The sequence below is a fragment of the Vigna umbellata genome, chromosome 1 (genome assembly GCF_029865625.1).
Source record: "Vigna umbellata cultivar VRB3 chromosome 1, Vumbellata_1.0, whole genome shotgun sequence".
NCBI classification, from domain to species: Eukaryota; Viridiplantae; Streptophyta; class Magnoliopsida; order Fabales; family Fabaceae; genus Vigna; species Vigna umbellata.
The window spans coordinates 100,852,785-100,877,492 of record NC_142165.1 but is presented as its reverse complement, the minus strand read 5'-3'; the positions used below and the strand labels follow the sequence as shown (position 1 = coordinate 100,877,492).

General features: G+C 33.2%; 2 protein-coding genes and 1 pseudogene across 3 annotated transcripts; 2 read left to right on the top strand and 1 right to left on the bottom strand.

The window, feature by feature from the left end:
* Positions 1-5,489: 5,489 nt before the first annotated feature.
* Positions 5,490-14,769, top strand: WSIP2 (WUS-interacting protein 2). The gene is made up of 26 exons (XM_047300207.2): positions 5,490-5,711; positions 5,871-6,009; positions 6,102-6,281; positions 6,383-6,496; positions 6,592-6,750; positions 6,847-7,024; positions 7,108-7,231; positions 7,325-7,440; positions 8,538-8,706; positions 8,832-8,941; positions 9,043-9,112; positions 9,210-9,283; positions 9,432-9,527; positions 9,604-9,699; positions 10,550-10,677; positions 10,764-10,998; positions 11,080-11,244; positions 11,312-11,404; positions 11,489-11,635; positions 11,949-12,059; positions 12,147-12,326; positions 12,828-12,956; positions 13,159-13,254; positions 13,553-13,741; positions 13,865-14,028; positions 14,110-14,769. Exons 2-26 carry the CDS (start codon positions 5,930-5,932, stop codon positions 14,306-14,308), a joined length of 3,402 nt encoding a protein of 1,133 aa, XP_047156163.2. The 5' UTR covers positions 5,490-5,711; positions 5,871-5,929; the 3' UTR covers positions 14,309-14,769.
* A 591-nt stretch (positions 14,770-15,360) lies between these two features.
* Positions 15,361-20,107, bottom strand: BRIZ1 (zinc finger (ubiquitin-hydrolase) domain-containing protein). 2 transcript variants are annotated; one of them, XM_047300209.2, is made up of 11 exons: positions 19,706-20,106; positions 19,522-19,630; positions 19,327-19,441; positions 19,112-19,209; positions 17,750-17,856; positions 17,342-17,597; positions 16,708-16,761; positions 16,239-16,382; positions 16,094-16,158; positions 15,923-15,977; positions 15,361-15,835 (listed from the first exon to the last, which is right to left on the bottom strand). In XM_047300209.2, the coding sequence occupies exons 1-11, from the start codon at positions 19,978-19,980 to the stop codon at positions 15,680-15,682; spliced, it is 1,434 nt and encodes a 477-aa protein (XP_047156165.1). In that variant the 5' UTR covers positions 19,981-20,106; the 3' UTR covers positions 15,361-15,679. The 2 variants fall into 2 exon arrangements, with proteins under 2 accessions (XP_047156165.1, XP_087961297.1); XM_088105171.1 differs by lacking the exon at positions 16,708-16,761 and having other exon boundaries at positions 19,706-20,107.
* A 2,059-nt stretch (positions 20,108-22,166) lies between these two features.
* LOC124827204 (putative clathrin assembly protein At4g32285 pseudogene) lies at positions 22,167-24,512 on the top strand (annotated as a pseudogene).
* The last annotated feature ends 196 nt before the right edge of the window (positions 24,513-24,708 follow it).

The following is a 24,708-nucleotide window of genomic DNA, read 5'->3' as shown; positions in this document are numbered from 1 at the left end:
TTTTCAAATTGAAAAAAAAAATACTAACTTGGTGCAAACTGGCGTTCATGTTGCTTTATTATCACTATATTAAAATTTTATATCCAAATCCAAATTAATTACCATAATCTTGCCCTTAAGAGAAAAATAAGAAACCATTTTTGAGTCATAACAGTTTCTTTAACGGGCATGGATACCAAAATTTAATAAGTTGTCTATTTTCAAAATAAATTTAATTAAAATATTTTTCATAACCATTTAACAAACATAAAAACATTGGTTACATCTTCTCTTACAAAAAAATAGAAAGTAACATAAAACAAACATTCTTAAAATGTGAATGCTTGTTTAAAAAATAATAAAACTTTAAATTATCACCAATATCTCTTTTTGTCGACATCTCTTCCTGACTTCACGTGTTGAAAGAAAATAATGACTTCCACACATAATTGCACTTTTAAGTTATCTGTCTCTCTCCTTTCTTGGAAAAATAAATGTCTTTTAAATTAATATTGACAAATAGAAATATCATGTTTTAGTTTAATAATAATGATGATTCCATGCTAAAATAATTTTTCTTTTATAGTAAACTTTTGCTTTTATGGTTACATTTAACGAGGTCGACTTCAAGAAAATTATTTTAATATTGTAATGTTTACCTCCCTAAATTAAATATAAGTGTTTTTACTATATTATGAATGCAATAGATAATATTAGATTAAAATCTTTTAAACAACTCCTTAATTTACAAATATTAAAATTTCCCTTGTTTTTTTTTTATTTTTGTTATCAAATGTTCACTTGATCACCTTTAAGTTTAAATTTTGCATTAAATTGACTTTTTCCGAGCTACTTATATTGTTTATTTGCTTAAATTAATTATGTAAACTGTTTTATTAACCTTTGATTAAACAAGAATTATAGTTATCAACATTTTACAATTTCAAAATTTTGTAAAAATATTAAATATCATATTTCAAATATACTTGAAAAATCTTCTCCAAATATTATTCAATATAGAATCTAAGGAGAAAAGAAATTGTTCTAAAAAGTTATCTAAAGTTCACTAATTCTAAAATCATGAAATATTAACATGGGAAAAAAAAGGTTTCAATCAATATTATGCCTTAGTTCATCAAATCAAACAATTTAACAAAACACCAATTTGACTCTAATTATAATTATAACACGCCCTAAATTTATACTCAAACTAAAAAAAATATCCTTTTTCCTAACAGCCTAAACATGCGTAAGCTATTACGCAGTAGATTGTAGAAATTGAAAACATAACAACGGAGGAGTAATTTGTCCAAACCAATAACTCTTTTGTTGCTTTACTTGATTTCTTAGATACTTATACAATGAAAAAACACAAGGATAGAAAAAAATGTATGTTTTTGTGTTTTAAAAAATAAATTATAAACAAGGATTGAAGAAGAAATGACTTTTATAGAATTATAAAGGAAATTTAAAAAAATTATTTGCACCCACACTTTTACAAAGCTCACTCTCTTTTGTATTCAAAAGTCAAGGCCTTGTTTTTACTATATACACTCCCTATGATTACTTTTCTCACCCCAACTTAAACACAATTATTAAGTTCTATTTGGATATTTGGATCTAAGACTAACTCACATATATCACGTACCTACATTAAATACATAATTAAATAAACTAAATTTAATTATGTAAAATAATGAGTTTAGCATGTATATCTAAATATTGAAAAAAAGGGTGATTGTGTCAAGTGATAATGTTTATAATTTTAAATACTCTTTAACTTTTACGATGTATAATTAATTGTATAATGAAGATTATTTTTTCATTTATTCTCACAAAATAATTATCTAGATATTAAAAGATTAAAATCAGTATTAATTGTTGTATAGGATAACTAAAATATAAAAAATACAATTATCTTATTAAAATAGTTATTTGGATTTCTAAAATTATAAAAATGTGTGGGTATATATATATATATATATATATATATATATATATATATATATATATATGTATGTATGTATATTACGTATAGATAAAAAGAGACAGAGAGAGAGAGAATTCTTAGAGATAACTAAATTTAAATATTGTCTAAGCTTTAATTATTTTAATTATTTTAATTATTTTAGGTGCATGAATGTATTTTAAAATAGAAAATTGATGAAAAATGTTGATACTAATCTAAGATTAAGCAATTACAGATATTTGATGAGTAAGCATTGAATTACAGATAACTTATTAGAGGTAAATTCAAAACTAAGAAATAATTCAAATAAAACATATCATAATAAATATGATAAATATTATATTTATATATTCAAACTTAATATACCTTTCTTAAAAAACGGTAAATGTATACTATTGCTATTATTACATGAAAGTAATGTTTTTCTATATCAATTTTATATATTATTATAATACTTACCTTTTATACATGGTATCTTATTATGGAGTGGAACACATAAAACTTAAATACCCTACAATATTGGATATAAATCTTAAAAAAAAAAAAGTGTATGCACACTAAGACTAAAACCGATTTTAACTTATAAAATTACAATTAATTAAACTAAATCTATATCAAGTGATAACTTAAAAATTTCTAAAGCGTGGCTTACAAGCTAGCAAAACATAAAAAAGTACCATTTTTAACTAAAATATTAATAAAATTTTATATCGTTAATTTATTAAGAGCAATCATTAGTAAGATACTAAAAAATGTAAATACATCTTAGCTAGCCATGCTATATAATCCCATTAATTAATTACTAATTAAAAAGTGGAAATATCACTCAATTAATAGTTAAAAAATATTATAATATTTTCTCATTTAAAATACATTTAATTTTTTTTTATGATAATTAGTTATAGTTAGATAATTCTTTTTTCAAGGCAACATAAATTGTGTCGGGAATAAAATACGTACTCAAAAATTAAACTAATAAATGGTTGTTCAGTTAATTAGCGTTGCACGCTGAAACAATGCAAATAAGTTATGATAAAATCATGGATAATTTTTTAACAATAAACGTCTCTTATGTCTTCAACTTGTATTTCAATTTATAAATATGATTTTAATATTTAAGAAAACACCACCTATTAAAATAATGTTTTAATCATAATTTTGTCTGTTTATCACAAATCTAACATACAATTTATCAGTTAAAAGTATTTTTTTATCATAAAATTTAATTACAAATTTATTCTTTTAAATGTAGAAGTATGTCAGTCTTGCTGAAAAATAGGATCGTTATTATATTTACAATGAAAATTTTAAAATATATTTTATTTAATTATAAGCTCTTTTAATTTTGTACCAAAAAATGTTACTACTTATTAAATGTTTAAAACCAATTTCAGCATAAAATTAATAAAAAATATAAAGGGAAAATAAATATATTAATTTAAAACAATTAAACATATAAAATACTGATGAAAAAGAAATATTATCATAGAATTTTAATATTTTTCTTTTTAATAAGCATTCATTACGACTAGACGCGGAAAATAATATTTAAACTCAATATTAACAAATAAAGTAACTAGAAAAAAAATATACAACTTTCAAATATATATATATATATATATATATATATATATATTAATATTATAAATTATTATATATCTTATATAAATATATTATTTTTATATGTTATACAAATTGTTTTTGTTAATTTATTTATAATTATATAATTTTTTAACAGTTAATTGTAATAAGAGATCTGGAATAATCTTTCAGATTTATTGTTTAAAATAATTTTTTAAGTTGGTGTGTTTTTATGTTATTTACAAATTATTAATAATTTAGTATTATTTATATGTAAAAGTAAATATTTTTATTTAATTTTTATTAATTATATTTGTAACAAATTTTATACCTATAATTTATATTTGTGGAATGTTTATATTAGATTGTAATATATTTTATTTTTAATTAATTTATTATTAATCTTGAATTTAATGAATATTTTTTTCATTATGCATACAGTATTATATGGATATTCAATACAAATAATTAGTTTTATATATAATTTTTACTATATTGAAATAGATTAGGTTACATGACTTAATAAAGTAATTGAATATGTATTAATTTAAAATATTTTAAGAAAATATTTTAAAATCTTAAGATATTGTTGGAAAATAAAAGTATTATATATTAATTAATATACAGGCATAATTAATGTGTGCCTTTTTAGTGAATTCTTATTATTTTTTATGATTAAAATCGACTTTAAGGGTCAACAAAATAATAAAATAAAAAACAAAGAAAAAGTATAAAGACAAGGCGGATTGCTTGTTATATATAGTTATATGACCTAAGAAAGAAAATAATAAATATTTAATGATAAAAAAGAAAACTATTATTACACTCATTAATATAAATGTAGGATAAATACATTGTAAAATACATTAGTTTTTATTCTTATTTTAAATTAATTACTAAAATCGTTTAGAAATAAGAACAGTTTTGCACAGACATGCAGTTAATTTACTAAATAAAAGTATCACACCGATTCAAAGTCAAAAAATAAATATGATAAAGAGATATAAATATTTACTGTTCAATTAGAGCTAATTAAGACAATAAAATATTTTAATTAAAGAATTTTATGGGTTGATTATGTCATAAACATTCATGTATTCATTAATTTATTTTAGGGTAGAATGCGTGGAAAGTACAAAATAATTTTACGTTATTCTTAATTACAAAGATGATAAATTTATTGATTTCTTTTAAACATTATCATCTATTTATTATTATTATTATTATTATTATTATTATAATAGTTTTACCTGAACAGTTATAACTGCTTGTTAGTGGCTTGCAAGTGGGTGTGACTGGAGGTGACCTTTTCAAATTAAACCAGTAGATGATAACACGGGACCCACCATACATCAAATAATACTAACTTTACTTCTGCCATAACGTCCTAATCTTCCTCAACAGGGCAAAAAAAGGTCAAATATTTTTCCTCTATTAATATAACCAATATCTTGCCTTTTCAATTAATAAAAAACAAACAAAAACAAATTCCATTTCTTTCTTTTAATAACAAACACCTTCAAAATCTCTCCCAGATCAGACCACACACACCACCTACCTACACACAAAAACATCCAAATAGAGCAAACTCTCACCCACACAAATATGCCCCCAACATAATAAATTTCTTTATTTATTTTTATTTTCGAAATTTCAATTATTAAATTAATGTTTAATAAATGACCATTATGGCTCATAGCAAAAATTAGAAAATAGTAATGAATGTTACCGAGGTTGAAAACACGGCGAGTCCACCCGGAAATAAATCCAAATCTAGGACTCTTGATAAGCACATACGATATAAGAGCTGTATAAGCCATTCTACTTATCAAAGACACGTATAAGTACTTTGACTTATCTAACTACTTATAGTTATGATATAATAAAGTCATGATTCCATCTCATCTCGTTCTCGCGCACACGCTATTTAAACTGTCTGATACCATAATTTCGTTGCTCACAACAATTCTTCTCTTCTCTCTTTGTCTATCTCCGTGTTCTCTTCCTTCTTCTTCAAATCCCTAGCCCCCTTTTCTTGTTCCTGTATAAATACTCAACCAGAAGAGCTCCAACACAAGAAAAGTTAGAGAGAGAAAGTAGAGCGAGAAAAATACTGAAACCCTCCCTCGCCATTCTCGTTCTGCTCCGACCCTCTCGATCTGCGCCAGGGATTCTCTGGCAGGTGAGAGCTCCTTCGCCCTCTCATTTTGTCTCTTCTAGCACGATTTTTTTCTCTCCAATTTAGAGTTCCTTGTGATTGTGATGTGCTTGTATATACGTATTTTGATGAATTTGTGGGTTTTGATGTATCGTCGGTTTAATTATGTTTTTCGATGTTCAGGTATTGTTGATCTGTTCTGTTCTAGATCTTTCGTGCGGTTTTTTGTTGAAGGCACCGTCATGTCTTCCCTCAGCAGAGAACTTGTTTTTCTCATACTTCAGTTTCTGGATGAAGAGAAATTTAAGGAGACTGTTCACAAGTACGCTAGTTTACGAACATTTACATGTTTTAGTTTTTTAATTTAAATTGTCAATTTATATTTTATATATATGTGAATTTGTGAACGTGAAGATTGGAGCAAGAATCAGGATTTTTCTTCAACATGAGGTATTTTGAGGATATGGTGACGAATGGAGAGTGGGATGAGGTGGAGAAGTACTTGTCTGGTTTTACCAAGGTGGATGACAACAGATACTCCATGAAGATTTTCTTTGAGATACGGAAGCAGAAGTACTTAGAAGCATTGGACAAGTATGTTGTCTGCCGCGTTTAGCTGTGTTATTCTCTTCCAATCTGCTTACTGCTTAGTCAGTTTTTTACTTACAAATTGAATGGGAACAATATTATCGCAGACAAGATCGAGCAAAAGCTGTTGAGATTTTAGTGAAGGACTTGAAAGTATTTGCTGCATTTAATGAAGAGCTTTTTAAGGAAATCACACAGTTGTTGACTTTGGATAATTTTAGGTATGAAGATGGTTAACCTTGGATTTCTTGCATTTTTACCTGGTTTATAAATGTTTTTTTTCCTGGTTTATAATGTGGGTATTATAATTTTGCAGACATAATGAACAACTATCAAAGTATGGAGATACAAAATCTGCCAGAGGCATAATGCTGGCTGAACTGAAGAAATTAATAGAAGCTAACCCCCTGTTTCGTGACAAACTTCAATTTCCAACCTTAAAGAACTCCAGATTACGGACACTAATTAATCAGAGGTTCTTAAAGAACTCATTTTGTGTGTGTCAATTTAATCAATCCTTTCGGTGATAACTCTGGTGATACTAATTTTTTTTATTTGTATTGAGTTGCAGTTTAAATTGGCAGCATCAACTTTGTAAGAACCCAAGGCCTAACCCTGACATAAAGACCCTTTTTGTGGACCATAGTTGTGGCCAACCAAATGGTGCGCGAGCCCCATCCCCTGTTACCAATCCATTAATGGGCGCTGTCCCAAAGGCTGGAGGTTTCCCACCACTTGGTGCTCATGGTGTAAGTAAAACAACAAGACATGATTCATTTTTGTGTTACTAGTAAAGTCTTTTTTCTATTTCTGACTCGGTATACATCTTCAGCCATTTCAGCCCACGCCAGCTGCTCTTCCGACATCCCTTGCTGGCTGGATGGCAAACCCTTCTCCTGTTCCACACCCTTCAGCTTCTGCCGGACCCATAGGTTTGGCCGCAGCTAATACTGCAGGTAAGTCCATAAGTTACTGGATTGCAAACTTCATAGATAACCAGACTGATTTTTTTTTTGTTCTTTTTGGATTTCTACTTGTGATAATGCTAGCGGCTATTTTAAAGCGCCCCAGAACCCCTCCTACCAATAACCCAGCTATGGACTATCAAACTGCAGATTCAGATCATGTATTGAAGAGAACGAGACCTTTTGGAATATCAGATGAAGTACAGTAGCTGTTTTCTATTTTCTCTGTTTTATATGTTTAATTTAAAAATGAATGTTTGGTTCTAATTTATACTCGAGTATTCATTTGTTTCATTGTTGTTTGTGTGCTTGGGCACTTGTTTGTGTCTGTTTTGGTGGTTGACACTTTATAAGTTTGTGTAACAGGAAGACTTGGCATTACAAATTACCTTGTGGTAGTGTCTAAATTTGGCACCCTGACCTTAATATACTATCATCATTGCATGTCCTAATTATTGCAAAGCTGCCTGAAATGTGCTTGCCCCTAACTCGGTTTAATTGCATTCTCTCTGGGTTTTCTGCCTTAAGTGAAGCTTTGAGGAGACGTATTTAGGCTGTCCTATGTGTATAATCGTTAGGCCAACAGAGATATGGCCAATGTAGTCCATATAATATTTAGGCTGTCCACCACACCTTATAAGTAGGTTTTATAGCATTAAGTTAATTGCTAAGTTTAAATTCTAAGATTGTACAAGAGTATTTGCTAGATTCATTGTTGGGCAACTTGCATCACCACACACCACGTCCATAGACCTGGAATGTGGTGTTACTGAAAAATCGTTTTAATTGTTGTCATTTCTAACCAGGATTAATTGCAGCCTATTTGCGGACTGGTTAGATATTGATTCTTCAATTACGGAATTGGGAAGGGAATATTTAATCAGCGTTTGTCTGGAAATGTCCTTTGTTTTGTGTTTTCATATGGTCCACTTTTACAACAGAGTTCTATTGACTTTTTTTCTTCTAGTTTTCAAAATCCAAAATGTGTTCGAAAATGCTTTTTGGAGAACCATTTGTCATGTTTGTTAGCAGATCGAGAGCACAACTGAATAACAAGTGGTTTTCATCTTTTTGTCAATATTTTCATTCCACAAATAATTAAGTAGAGAACAGAGTTTTCCTGTACAGCTTAGGTGATTCATGTAATTTATGTTGCTGTGTTATCTAATGCAGCAACTTGTTTTTCTATTCTGAGTTCTGAGTTTTATCCTCCTTACTCTTTGCAATGAAAAGTCTACCAGCTTATTAGAGTTATAGCTCATTGTATATGATCAATCTCTGGTCAATGTTTTCCCAGGTCAGTAATCTACCAGTAAATTTGCTTCCTGTTGCATACTCGAGCCAGAGCCATGGTCAGAGCTCTTATTCCTCTGACGACTTGCCCAAGACTGTTGTGATGACTCTCAGCCAAGGTTCAATTGTCAAAAGTATGGATTTCCACCCACTTCAGCAAATTCTACTTCTTGGTAAGCCCCTTTTTGGTGTGTCAGTTTTGTCCTGATAATTTCTTCTGTTTCTGTTTGTTGTATGTTATAATATCCCTTGATTTTATTTTGTGTATATTTGCTTATTAATTTCTGTTGATTGTTAGTTGGAACAAGCATGGGTGATGTCATGGTGTGGGATATAGGCAGCCGTGAAAGGATTGCACATAAAAATTTTAAAGTCTGGGAACTTGGAGCATGCTCTGTAGCTTTACAAGTATGACTCGAAATGAAATTTGTCAAGTCTGCTTAGTTTTTAATTGTTTTTGAAGATTGCTTGTCGTGTGGTGATGGCTAATTCTCTGATTTTTTTTATAGGCATCTCTTTCTAATGATTACTCGGCATCAGTCAACCGGGTGGTGTGGAGTCCTGATGGAACACTTTGCAGTATGTTCTAATGAATGTGTTGTGATGTTTTTGTTTTTTTTCTTGAGCACACATTTGCTAGGACTTAAAGTCTGATTTATCGTCACTGATATTTCAGGTGTTGCTTATTCTAAACATATTGTTCACATATATTCATATCATGGTGGGGATGATCTTAGAAACCACCTGGAGGTTTGTTTTGTCCCTTTGACTCCCATTAAAATCTTTATAAGCTCATTATTTTTCTATTAAATTTCTTTCTATTCCTGTTTTTGTCCATTCTATACATTGAAAGCAAAGGACCTGCCACTAATCTGCTTGATAAGTTTCTGTGGTTCAGATTGAAGCTCATACTGGGAGTGTCAATGATCTTGCTTTTTCTTATCCAAACAAACAGCTCTGTGTTGTGACCTGTGGAGAGGATAGGATCATTAAGGTTAGTTAGTTGGTGCATTTTGTAATAGCAATCAATATCAGTAGAAATCGGTTTTAACTATTCAAGGATTTTGCAGGTATGGGATGCTGTTACTGGTGCAAAACAGTACACTTTTGAGGGTCATGAAGCTCCTGTATACTCTGTATGCCCTCATCACAAAGAAAGTATTCAGGTAATAACTTATACAAGTGTGTATGTATGTTTGTGTGTGCACATGTCCATTTTTCTAAATTGAGAACTTAGTCAAATGAAAAATTGAAAAAGAAAAAAAAATGTGCAGGGAGCAGTCAGACAAACACACTAAAACAAAAGAGAAATTTTGTAGATACTTTTGAAGTTGTAATCTTGCTCAAATGTCTTCACTGCAAAGGACAAACATAGTCTTGTCGCCTATAATTAGTCAACCTCTGTATATTCACATGTTTGTCTATTAATATTCTAGTTTTCAGAGAGCTTACATGTGGAATATTTCTTATCCAAAGTTATGTCTTTTCAATTTATTGAGGATGATGTTTGTGCAGGCACAACTCTAGCTCCAGTAGGTTTTTCCTGAAATGCGGAATAGTGAATGTTTTAATTTTTTGGATGTGTCTTGAACATTTGCATCTCTAAAATCAGAATTTGGGGGAGTGGGGATGCATTTAGAAATGGAATTCCCTTTTCAAATAAAATGCTTATAATTCAATTTAACGAATTTCCTCTCCAAATCAATGTTTCTCTAGCTGACAGAGTTCTTTGCCACAACCAAAACAAAAATATGATTTCATGTTCTATTCAGGTTATATAATTCATAGTATATGTTAGTTCTCTGTGAGCCATATAGTGGTCAACTGGTTTATGCTTGATCAATAATAGCATTACAACATGGACAAATATTTTTTCTATCTGGAAGACTACTTGTGCTTGTTTTTTCAAATTGTTGTGGCCTTGATAACAAAATACTTATTTTAATTTGTTTTTATTTATATTTATATTTTTGATTGTTATAAAAATTTCATCTGTACTCTGATATGGCTCTGTAGTTCATCTTCTCAACTGCAACTGATGGAAAAATAAAGGCATGGTTGTATGATAACATGGGTTCTAGGGTTGACTATGATGCACCTGGTCATTCATCTACTACAATGGCATATAGTGCTGATGGAACAAGGTTCGGAGATAATTGTTTACCTCTTATATTTTCAGTTGCACTGTTTGATGCATGAACTAGTTTAATTATTTTATGTCTGTTTGTAGACTGTTCTCATGTGGCACGAATAAAGAAGGAGAATCATATCTAGTGGAATGGAATGAAAGTGAAGGAGCTGTGAAGCGTACATATCATGGTCTTGGGAAGAGATCTGCAGGTGTTGTTCAATTTGATACTACTAAGAATCGGTTCTTGGTTGCTGGTGATGAGTTTATGATCAAATTCTGGGACATGGATAATACAAACTTGTTGACAAGTGTTGATGCGGATGGGGGATTACAGGTAATTACAGGACTAACATTGTGTTGTATTCATTTAGTGGTAAATTCATTATTTAATAATACATGCCTTTGAAATCTGCAGGCATCTCCCTGTATTAGATTTAACAAAGATGGGATATTGTTGGCTGTCTCCACAAACGACAATGGAGTTAAAATTCTTGCCAATGCGGAAGGAATTAGGCTGCTTCGGACAGTGGAGAATCGTACATTTGATGCTTCTAGAGTTGCTTCTGCGGCTGTTGTGAAGGTAAAGCTATTAATATTTAGTCAATCTTCTGCAAGCATATCCTTCTGAATCCTTCATGTTAATTCAGGCACCTACTATTGGAGCTTTTCCTTCTACCAATGTAACTGTTGGAACAAGCCTTGCCGAGAGAGCTCCTCCAGTAGCAGCAATGGTTGGGATTGTGAGTTTTTTCACACATAACTCAGTTAATGAAAGAGGATTCTGTTTCTCTTGTTGTTTAATATTATTCTATTTTTCTTTGTAGAATAATGATACACGAAGTTTAGCTGATGTGAAACCAAGAATTGTTGATGAAGCTGTGGATAAATCTAGGATATGGAAGCTGACAGAAATTAATGAACCGTCACAGTGCCGCTCCCTGAAACTTCCTGATAGTTTGTCATCAATGAGGGTATTGTTAGACATACTAGAATCATATATATTATCTTTTTTGGGGCATGTGAAGGCAATGCATAAACTTGTATTGTATTATCACCGATGACTTCATCCTCCACTTCCCTATTGAATCACAAACATATCAGCAAAATAAATATATTATTCGATATCTTGCCTATATAGCTTTTCTGTTTGCATGATGTGTTCAAAGTTTTAGTGGGATATTGTCCTCTTCCTTTTTTTTTTCTTTTAGGTTGCATACTTCTAATTACAAGTTTAAATAGTTGTTCAACTGGTTATACATTTAATATTTTTTAATATTGTTTCAGGTTTCTAGGTTAATTTATACAAATCAGGGGGTTGCAATTTTGGCTTTGGCAACAAATGCTGTTCACAAGCTTTGGAAATGGCAGAGAAATGAGCGGAATCCTTCCGGGAAGGTAATGAGCATCTATTATACTTGTTTGTGATTACATTTCAAAGTGTTAATGTCCATAAGATTGTTAAAACATGTATTTCTTATTTAGGCCTCTGCAAACATTCTACCACAACTATGGCAACCATCTAGTGGAATGTTGATGACTAATGATATAAGTGATACTAACCCAGAGGATGCTGTGTCATGCTTTGCGCTGTCAAAGAATGACTCATATGTTCTGTCTGCTTCAGGGGGGAAAATTTCCCTGTTTAATATGATGACCTTTAAGGTATGTAGCTTTCATTTTGCATGTTCTTATATTATACTTCCTCCATTCTTATTTATAAGATTCAATTACCTAATTCATCATAATCAAGGAAAGTGGTTAATTTAGTTGATATCAATAATTCTGTCCTATATATATATATATATATATATATAAATTTTTTTCAACAATAGTCCACTCTTAACTAACTGTCTGCCAACCACTTGACTACTTCAGTGGGTTATAAAGTAGTTTGGAGCCTAATATGTCTTCTTACTCCTTGCTTCTACTTTTGTATCGCTGTGTTCCTGAGACGGCATAATGGTGCTTATGTTTTTAGTAGTCCCTATCCTTTGACCTTTTAGCAATATTGCCAAAATGGACAGACTATAATCTATACCAGTATTTCGGCAAGCATCCTTTTGATGGTTTATTTTAGCATTCCCTGACCGTTGCTTCTTTCTTTAATTTTTTGTTGCAATTGTATATTGCGGTCACATTAATTTCTGTGAATATCAACTACAGACAATGACAACTTTCATGCCGCCTCCACCAGCTGCTACATTTCTTGCATTTCATCCTCAAGACAACAATATTATTGCCATTGGCATGGATGACTCTTCCATACAAATATATAATGTTCGAGTGGATGAGGTATTATTCTGTTCATGATCGAGATTAGAGCTGTTGGTTAAGTTTCATAATTTAGTGATTTTTAAAATTCGATATTAGCCTCTTCTTCCCCCCCACCCTCCTAAACTCTGCCTAAAGATATCAGCTTTAGTTTCATTCACTGTGGGTATTATAAAAAAATTGGCATTTACCTTTTTTCTTGTTTAATTTTGTTTCCATGTAGGTCAAAACCAAGCTAAAAGGTCATCAGAAGAGAATCACTGGTCTTGCCTTTTCTCACGTTCTCAATGTGCTTGTATCATCCGGAGCTGATTCTCAGGTAAGGAATTTAAGTTTTAGCTGTTTTGTCAGTAGTTACTAATAGCTGAAGCGGCCTTCATGGAAGAAAGGGCTTTTTGTTTTCCGTGGCTGTCAGAAATGTTTGCTATGTGTCTTCTCTATTCCACTGCAGTCATTTGCTATTTTTTTTTTCTTTTTTATTAATAGGAATTGTAAAGGTATATGACTGGGTGAAAAAGACTTCTTATAGTGACTGCTTTTGGAAAAATGTTGAAAATCATTAAGTTATATTGAATAGAAATCATTAAGGCATTCACTTATTTTCTTTATGTCAACAGTTGTGTGTTTGGAGCACAGATGGATGGGAAAAACAAGCAAGTAAGTTCCTACAGATGCCCAGTGGGCGACCTCCAGCACCTCTTGCAGATACTCGGGTCCAATTTCATCAAGACCAGACACATTTACTGGCTGTTCATGAAACTCAGATAGCCTTATACGAGGCACCAAAGTTGGAATGTATAAAGCAGGTGTGGACTACTTATATATAATATATGTTGTATGCTTATTTAATTATTAGCTCTGTTTGGCTTTCTTCATTTCAACGTGATCTCTGTTAGTTTAACATTGTGCTTCATTTTTTATTTTTTTAGTTTTCGTCGCGGGAAAATAATCCAATCACACATGCTACATACTCGTGCGATAGTCAGTCAATATATGTAAGCTTTGAGGATGGAAGTGTTGGCATTCTTACTGTCCCGGCGCTCAGATTAAGATGTAGAATTAGTCAAACTGCTTATCTCCATCCCAACCCAAGGTGCGTTTTATTATGAATTGCAATGAAAGATCTGTTATTGATATTTGATTTTCTGATAGCTGATAAAATTCTTTTTGACAGCTTGAGAGTGTATCCAGTTGTGATTGCTGCACATCCCTCTGAACCAAATCAATTTGCTTTAGGACTTACAGATGGGGGAGTACATGTACTTGAACCCCTAGAGACAGAAGGAAAATGGGGTACTCCACCTCCAAACGAGAACGGTGCTGGTCCTAGCACTACTTCAGGTGCCGCTGCTTCAGAGCAACCCCAAAGATGATGGATGGCACATTAAAGATGATGTAGTACTTTCTTCTCTAAAAGGACCTTTGAGTGTGTGTTTGGTTGCATATGATCCCGCTCCCTGGTGCCTCTATTCGGGTTTGCAAAGGGAAGCTGCGGAACCTAGGTGTTTGTTTGTAGGTTAGGACAAATCAATTGAACCAATCACCTTTCCTGACCAATTTATGCTCCTGGGATAGGCATTGGCATTCGCACTGACAGACACATAGGATTACTGGCGTAAATTCGGCTGGGGTGTTGCAGAGTGGAGGGTCATTCTTATTATTTTTTTTCCTTTGGTCCTACCTTTCTTTGTGTAGTATTTTTTTTAATATATATATATATATATATATATAATATATAGTGAACTAGTTATAGTTTTTTTTTTTCCAGCTAAAGTAACCTATTGTTATATTCAGTTTTACTTTTGCCTTCTATGCAAAGATTCTTTTAGAACCATCCTTATGAGTTGGTTGAATGTTTCAGGCAACCATGGCTTCCTTAATGGATTTTCGTTTATGGTTCATTCAGATTTAGCAATAACAATTATCAGAATTCAGATGACTACTACGGTAACGAAGGGCCCCCTCTTTAATCAAATATGGATTAAATTACATTGAAAAAGAAAATTAAAGGAAGAAATTCACGTTGAGCTCCTCTGTTCGTACATTTTTTTTTCTTCTATTTTCATGTTTTCTTCTATTTTCTTTGATCCCTTTTGTTTGTTTATCTTTCTACATTCCATGAGGTATTTATAATAATTTTACACAACAATATCAAATTCGATAAAAATCATTTGCAAAAATGTTGAACAACTAACCTTTCCATTTATGCTCTAAATGGATATCATAAATTTAGTATCTAGCATAAAACGAACATTGTTCTCGTTGAGCAGTGTAGAGACTAAAGAACAATGGAGATGGAAATGGAGGGAATACAATCATTGTCAAGAGCAGAGCTATCACCTGCCACTCTATCTAACGGAAAGTATACATTATATTGCGGGTTAAAATTATGAAGACTTACAAATAATTTTTTATTCGTTAAATATGGAGTAAAGGTTCATACCATTCGTGAATCTTTATGAATTTAAAACGGTCAAAAAAAATATTCAGGCAGGTCAGTTACCATAATAACCACGAAGGGCATCGCTGGTATGACTTAGAACTACGAAAATCGTTGAATTAACTGTCTACAAGCATCAACTGTACAACATCTAAAACATGCAAACAACCACCCAAGGCCATGAATTGGTTCTACTTCTATATACCATCAAGATTTTGCGGCCTCAACAAGTACTACCGTCTTTCTATTCCTAAAACCAAGATCCATAAGTTCGAACGAACAAGTCTTCTGGTTTAGGTTGCAACTAATTCCGCCTTCGACCAGACTTTTTATTTCTCTTTTTGTGACCTGGAGAAGACTCATAAGCCACAGGTAGGACTGTTCCATCCTTGATTCCATTTGAATCTGACATTTTATCAATTGTTTTTTGCGCTTCCAGAAAGATCTTGATATCTCTAATCTGTATATCATATTTAATTTAACGCGTCAAAGAACAATATCTTTGGAGAACTTCCGTACGAAGAATCATTATAGCTAATTGCAATACCTGTTCCTCCAAATCAATTATCCTCTCATTCATCGCTTTAGTTGATGTAGCTTCCCTACAAGATCATATATTTAGACAGGTATCAGAATGAAGTGTTGGTGAAGTTAAAATCTATTGTTTACTGCTAGAGTACAAATTTAAACTATATGAAAAATATAAATGCAGATATACCTCTCTTCAGCCTCTTTAACTTTCTTTCGCCAAATCTCTTGATTTTTTATGAGTTTCTGATTGACCTAAGGTCAGAAAGAATAGCTAAATAGCTTGAATTCAAGTAAAATAACATACCAAATGCAATAGAAAACAGAGAACTTACCTCAGCAATGACATTTCTTTCTTCTGTCCACTTTTCCAGTTCATTTTGGATATCCTGCATTTCAGAAGCTGCAGCTTTCTCCACTGCTTCAGTCATGGAACTTTCCATTTTACTTCTTGCCTCTACTAGTAAAGATTCATAATACTGAAACGAAAAAAGTATTAACATTACTAGATCTCACAAACACCACCACCAGTACTATTTCATCAAAGACCAACAACATATGGAGAGTATCAATAGCAATTGTGCCAAAGCCATTCATCATAAGACAAAGCAACCGGCCTCAATGTTCCTAATCCCAACCCACACGAATAGTAAGTCCATCACCCTCCAATGACACTCCAAGAACATGTAATTTCAGACAAAGTAGAAGTCATAAATAATATACAGTTCTGTACATCCAATTCAAAGACTCCTTTTTATTCATATTTCTCAAAGAAAGAAATTTAAGGACAAAATGTTAACTCACTTGTCTTTGTGTCTCCAACTGAGACGTAAGAAGACGGTTGTATTCATCCACAATCTGTTCTTATATTTAAAAATCAATTAGTGACATGCAGGACAGTGAAAAGTGAAAAATTAAGAGTAAGATGCTAACAGCAAGAAGACAAGATACATCAAGTACCACATATAAACAACAAGCTGTTGAGATGTGGGATCATCAAATGATTTTATAACTTTCATACAATTTGCCTTTTAAAATTTCTTCCTCATAATCTATTCGAATTAACTATTTGAGCCTATGTCTATAAGATAGTATTTGCACCAAGGGCTATGTGCAATGGGTGTCTAGTGGTAATCATATGAAAGCATACCAGAGATGTCAAAGTTTGCCGTTTCAGGTTAATTTGTCGAAGCAGGTTTTAGCATAAATAAAGATGATGGTATATCCACCTGCCAATTCTCTCGATATACTTTTATGAAGTGTTGAATGCAGAAAAGAACACACTTGATGCTTCAGAAAAATAAAAATTATTGGATACTTTTTTCCTTTTAGAATGTAGGAGCATTAGTTGAGAGAAAATGTAGGAGGATATAATAGTCATGAATAGAAGACAAAAACGAAATACAAGAGTTCCATGTATGACTTATGAGAAACATACTGTTTCAACTTTGCTTTTGAAAAGGGCCCCGTTAATTCCTGAATCTTCAGGACATTCACACGTATCACAATCTCCTTCCAGTGACGTACAGCGAAAATTTATCTCCTCCAACTTGCCATCAATTTTAGATTGATTCTGGTTCAATCGGTGTACATAACTGTCACCCACATAATCCCAAATTTGTTGTGTTTTAAAATCAAGAGAATAGCAATGCTGAGTATCTTTCCAATGCTGAATAGCATGCCCTTCTTTATATCTAGATAAAAGAGAAAATTCAGTGTTGAAGTCTTCCCCGACAAAACAAAAGTATGACATATCAGGTTCAATGAATTTTGAATTGCTTATTATATTAATTACGGGCTTTCATACACAAGTTATCAGTGAAAATACAAGAAATCTAATGTTTACCTTCCACATCCAACAAACCCACAAATCATACAAACCCAAAGATCATCTATAGTTCCACAAATGAAACAATTTGGTTTCTCATCCTGTTGCTGACAGAATTGACAAACCTACAATATAAACAGCAAAGGCTCCTTACAATAGAATTCTTCATCAATAAGGCAATCCTTCCAACTGCACCTCAAATAAAAGCACAGCTTTCATATGACTTTTGGTGCAGGAAATTACAGCATAACGAACATGACATAAAACAATAGAATACAATTCAAAAGCAGGGTGGTACTTAAAATTAAAAGCAAAAACAAGAAATAAAAACAGAAATTATTTTCTCAAAGTAAAAAAGGTCATAAGGATTTGTCTTCACTAATCTGAGATAGTGAAGTGCACTTCAGACAAAAGACTGAGAAGTTATGATTGTTGATATAAAAATACATGCATATGTATACTTAATTATAGAGTTAAAAATCTAATATTTTAGTTTCCCATAGGCATAACTCTTCGACCATCTACTTCCTCATTTTTAAGAAATCAAAACGAACAATAAACTCCGGATTCTTAATATCCCGAATGTGTATCAATAAGAGTCAACAGTCCATCTTGATGCATGAATTTGAGAAGACGAGATTAAAACATTTTTGCTATGAGTTTCCACCCACCTCACACCATTCGTTTGGGACTTAGTGTGAAATCCAGATATATTATGATGATAACTGATGAGATATCTAACCAAATTTACAAGATACTTTTAACTCCAAAGACAGTCCATCAAGCATATTATGTTGCACAATAAGGAGCTTATGACAACATGTTATCTGTGCACTCTGCACAGATATGAGAATAAGAGAAGATAAGTGAGAGGGTCTGTATGTCTTTCCCTAGTTAAAAAGCGGAAGCATTCTTTAAAAAAACATGTGGGATTCATGGTTAAAAACTTCCTCGCTTGGAAGCCAAAAAATGCGTGGTAATCGTCCTCACAAAGCCATATCAATTATGCTGTGTAAAACAACATAAAATAAGCAATTTTTTTCTCCTTTTCCTATTTTACTCTATTTCTCTCAAACCAAACTGTATTTTTTACTCTATCTCTTATTTACTTCTCTTTCTTTCTCTTCTTACCTACTTGTTTTCACTTCATCTATTTCATCCCGCTCTACCAAAACACAACTAGTAATTAACCTCCAGAATGTTTCATAGTTAGCCTATTCAACCGAAAAACAACTTTAGCAACATGGATGGAGCCTCTCATCAAGTCTAGAATTGATTTTAAACCAACACGTTAAGAATTTAGAATCACCTACGCCAAGAAAAACCAAAAGTGTAAAGAAACGTGGAAAAATGATTTAAAGGTATGAACAACGTAAATACCTGGCAAGACAAGTACGTCCATTTGGAGACACAAGGGCATTGAAATGAGTGATCACAAAGTGTTGTCATTATTCCACTTGTATCAGGGTCCAACCTCTCTAGCGTTAAAATAGAAGTAAAATACATAAACCCATAACCAATTCCTCACATCATTGCCAGGGACAAACAGAAAACAGAGAGAGAGAGAGAGAGAAAAAAAAAGTCTCTAAACTCACCAAGACAAACTGGGCAAGTTGGTATTTCCGTACAACCAGGAGGAGGTGTCCCAGCAACTTCTGCATACTCCGAATACTCCACGGATTGCAAAAACAAAATATGGCACACCTCTGCCTAAACTTTGATTATCATTTGAAATGTTCGGAAACAGAAAGCAAAATTGAAATGAGAAAAGGTTATCAAGATTAATTCACCTCGGCGGGAGAAAATTTCCTGCTATTGAAATAGCTGTAAAATTCATCGGCGGCGAACTGATCGGCAAATTTTATCAACACGCTATAGCGATCTTCCGTCCCGTCGTTCCTGCATGAAACAAGAAAGTGAATGGTTAGTTAGGGTTTACACGAAAGGGGGTGAGAGAGTGGAAATGAAGGGAACCTGATGAAGAGAAGGTCGTAAAAGTTGTCGAGGTGGGGCCCGCAGAAGGGGATGAAGTCGTGGAAGGAGAGGTAGTTGGGGACGGCGAGGATGAAAAGGAGAGTGGAGGGGGAGGTTTGGGTTGGGAGGGAGGAGCGGGGAGAGGTTCGGAACAAGTGGAGTGCGCCTCTGCGTTCGCTGAATTTAGGGTTGTTGGATTGGGAATGGGATCGGAAGATGGTTTGGGGATCGAGAGGGTGGTCGGCGTCCACTGAGTGGACGCGGAGCAAAAACATGGCTCGCCGGAATTCTAAACTTCAACGGCGGGTCCGTTAATGTGCACTGATGATGAAGATTGCTTTTCAGATTACAATCATTTTCATTTTTATAGGTTCTCTGAAAAACGAAGATTAATTGAAAGGAACTCTCACTAATTTCTATCTTTAAATTTATATTTTTTGTCTTTTTTTCTTTTAAAGATTTATAATATTTGTTTTCAAAGTATCTTAAGACGATTGACGTTTACTTTGATCGGACGTCCCACAGGCTTTCCCATGCCCAATTAGAGGGTGTTGCTCCCTCCACCTCCACAGCCTTCTCCCTCCACCTCTCCAATTATCTTTAATTCCAATTATATCCTTAAAGTTAAAATTTTTTATTTTTATTATTTTATTATTTTAATATTTAAATATAAACTAATATAAATATACATTATTAAAATACATTAAAAAGATATTCAAAAATAATAAATCAAAATATTAAAATATCTAATAAAATAATAACAGAAACATAAAATTAAAACAAAGCTCCGTTTCGCCTTAAACGGATGTTGACATCCGTTGAAGGATGTCATCCGTTTAGGCTTCGTTTTCATTTTACGTTTTAGGGTTAAAAGATTATTGGAAAGATTATTGGAAGGATTATTGGAAGGGTTTAGGATTTAGGGTTTAGGATTATTGGAAGGATTATGACTACGTACTTGGAGAGGAACCACGACAAGCACATTACACCACAAACGCACTGCACCACGTACTGCACCGAAAGCAAGAGGAAGATTGCTTGATAATTCTTTTCACGATCACTGAGCTTTGCAGAAAAATATTTTACTCATACAAGGAACTACGTAGGTTATCAGTGAAATATGTTATAAATGAGTAAAATTAAAAAACAATAATTCTAAAAATAAAATTTTACTGAGGGGCAAAATAGTAAAGAGGAGGTGGAGGGAGAAGGCTGTGGTGGTGGAGGGAGCAACACCCCCAATTAGATGCTATCATAACACGAAAGAGAGTCATGGTTCCACGTTTCTTATAGCCTAAGATATGTGATCAAATAAAATCATTATACAAATGCTAAATGAAACTCTCCACAAATTTTTAATTTTAAAATAATCTTTTTATAAATAATAATTCTATCATTTTAAATGTTAAACAAACATTTCATAACGTCAGTACAGTATGTTAAAAATTAATCAATGTTATATATATAACTGAGGTTTTAGAGTTAGGAAGTTGAATTAAACTAATGAAATAAGTTATATGCAGATATTTTGCAAAAAGTGGAGGATCCCACAGCAAAAATACATGTAAAGGAAAAGATATTTTAAGTCTTTACTATTTAAAAAAAAAGTGTTTACTATACTTTTCATCCGTTAAGTGGATAACAACGTCAGCACGACCCGTTTCGCCGACACAGTCGTATCATTAGACAATTTAATTAGAATATATAAAGTTGTAACTATATATATAAGCAAGTACTTTAAGATAATAATAACGAAAATTAATAAAAACAATCTTTAATAAACTTAAATTTCATGACGCAAACCTTTTATATATTCATTTAAAAATATTTTAAAATTAGTGAATGTATGTAAATATCGAAAACTAATTAAAAATATATATTTTATAAATTTTTAAAAGAAAATCTAAATAAAATTATAATATAATTTAAATTAAAAATTAATTTTAATTAAATTAAATTTAATAAAATATAAATTAAATTTAACATAATAAAATACACATTAAATTTTATTTTAATTTTTTTACAAATAATAAATAACTACGAATTACTAATAATATGATATCAGCTTATAAATAAATTTTAAAATATTTATTATCACAAATAATAAATATCCATACATCTCAACTATCTGTATTAATTTTTATCCGTAAATATTCAAGAATACTAGTATTTTATCTTACTTTTATAATAATAACACGTAACACTATTTTTTATAAAATATTATCAATATACCATATTTTCATTAGTTATGAAAAATTTACTCCTAATTATTTATTAATACAAAACATAGAGACTCACACAATATTAAATAATGGTTTAATTAAATTATTTATTATATGAATAACACCAGATCATTTAAGTGGTTGATAAAGTAATTGGTCACTTTAATTTTAAATAAAGTGAAAATAATAAAAAAACGTAGACAATCAAAATCCTTTCCCCCATTTATTACGCGGTTTCGCAATCTCCGCTTTGTCCTGGGCTTCTCTCTTCCCTTTCTCTTCTCTTTCTCTTTCACTTTGTTTCTGTTACAATTCACAGGTCACAAGTTAAACAAACATACGCACGCTGCATTGATTTGATCACACTGCACACAAAGAAACACAACGCACCACTTCATCCACTAACACAAGACAACAAATCCTCCGTCCCCTTCGCAGACTGTTCCACCCTCTGTCTCCATCACTCTCAGGTAACCTTTAGACCAATCCCACAAAAATAAAAATCTGAAATTTGATCTGAATTTCGCTTCCGCAAAGCGAATCAAGCACCCATTATGGCATCGAGCACAATCCGCAAGGCGATTGGTGTGGTGAAGGACCAAACCAGCATCAGCATAGCCAAAGTCGCAGGTAATTTGGCCCCTGACCTCGAAGTCTTGATCGTCAAAGCCACAAGCCATGAAGAGGTTCCTGCTGATGACAAATACATCAGAGAAATCCTCACTTTGACATCGCATTCCAGAGGCTACATCAGTGCTTCTCTGATCACCATTTCCAAGAGGCTTACAAAGACTCGTGATTGGATTGTGGCTGTTAAGGCTCTTATGCTTGTTCATAGACTCCTGGTGGATGGCCATCCCGCGTTTGAGGAGGAGATCGTGCATGCCACGGGCCGAGGGACCAGGATTCTCAACATGTCTGATTTCAGAGACGAGGCGCATTCTAGTTCTTGGGATCACGCGGGGTTCGTGAGGCTTTACGCGTTGTATCTTGATGAGAAGGTTGAGTTTGTGGCGTATCGGAGGAAGCTCAGAGGCGGTGTTGAATCTGAGGAGTTTAGGGAAGAAAGAGAGGACGAGAGTAATAAGAGGAGTGAGGTTACTCCTGTGAGGGAAATGAGAGCTGAGAGGGTTTTGGAAAGGTTGAAGCATTTGCTGAGGATGCTTGATCGTGTCTTGGGCTGTAGGCCCATTGGTGCTGCCAAGAACAATAGGTTGGTGCTGGTTGCGCTTTACCAGGTTGTGAGGGATAGTTTTAAGTTGTATATTGAGGTTTGTGATGTTTTGGGGGTGTTGTTGGATCGATTCACGGAGATGGAGTACGTGCATTGTGTGAAGGCGTTTGATTCTTATGTGGGTGCTGCCAAGATGATGGATGAGTTGGTGGGGTTCTATAGTTGGTGTAAGGATATGGGGATCGCAAGGTCTTCTGAGTACCCTGAAGTGCAGAGGATCACTGACAAGCTTCTGGGGACGCTGGAGGGTTTCTTGAAGGAGATGAGTAACAGGTCAAAGAGCCCGGAGAGGAAATTAGAGATGAAGGTAATAACTGTATATGAGTCAGAGCCCGAGGCAGATATGAACGAGGTGAAGGCTCTTCCAGCACCGGAAAGTGAGAGTTTCAGAGCTCCAGAAGCACCTTCAGTTGCACAGCCGAATAAGGTGGTTGGTTCTGAAAAGGAGACAAGTGATCTGGTGGATCTCAGGGATGATGGGGTTTCAGCTGACGAGCAAGGGAATAAGATGGCTTTGGCATTGTTCTCTGGGCCTGGAACAGTGAGGGGGGAAGGTTCCTGGGAGGCGTTTCCTTCAAATGAGGAATCAGAAGTGAAATCTGCATGGGAAACAGCAGCTGGTGAAGTTGGTAAAGCAGATTGGGAAGTGGCATTGGTGGAGAATAGTAGTAAGTTGTCAAAGCAGAAGGCTGAACTGGCAGGGGGATTTGATCCGTTGTTACTGAACGGGATGTATGATCAAGGGGCTGTGAGGCAACACCTTAGCACAAGTGAGCTAAGTGGCGGCAGTGCTAGTAGTGTGGCACTGCCTGGACTTGGGAAGAGGGGCACTCCAATTCTGGCATTGCCTGCTCCGGATGGAACAGTTAAAGCTGTGGGAGCGCAGGATCCGTTTGCAGCATCGTTGTCGGTGCCGCCACCTTCATACGTGCAAATCGCAGACATGGAGAGGAAGCAGCAGTTGCTTGTGCAGGAGCAACAGGTGTGGAAGCAATATGGGATGGATGGGATGCAAGGGCAAGTGGGTTTGACTAGAGTTGGTGGTGCTCCTCCTGGTTACTATGTCACTGCACCACAACCTGTGATGCCTTATGGAATGCCACAATTTGGTGGGATTGGGCAACCTGGAGGCTATTATTACCAAGCACCCTTTTATTGAATTCAAGTGAGGGAGGGATGTTTTGTGCGATCGAAATCTATTTTTCTATCTTTGCGTTTGGGATAACATATATGTTGAAAAACTATTGGAAGAGTTACATACTCGCTCGCCATGTTATAAAAAATATGTTGTATAATCAAATATTTAAATCCATAACTCCTTCTCTACCTGCCATGTAATTTTGACATGGCCACTAAGATGATTTTGACGCTCTGGTATCAAATATGAAGTGTAATTTATTCTCGTAGCATATATAATGTGTGACAATGTCACACTACCTAAACACGTTTCTTCGCCGTGATTTTTTTTATTTGACTGTCTGTTTGGTGGGAGGTGCTGAATTGTGGTTTTATTATGTTTTTGCTCTCTGAAACTCAAACAGACCTGT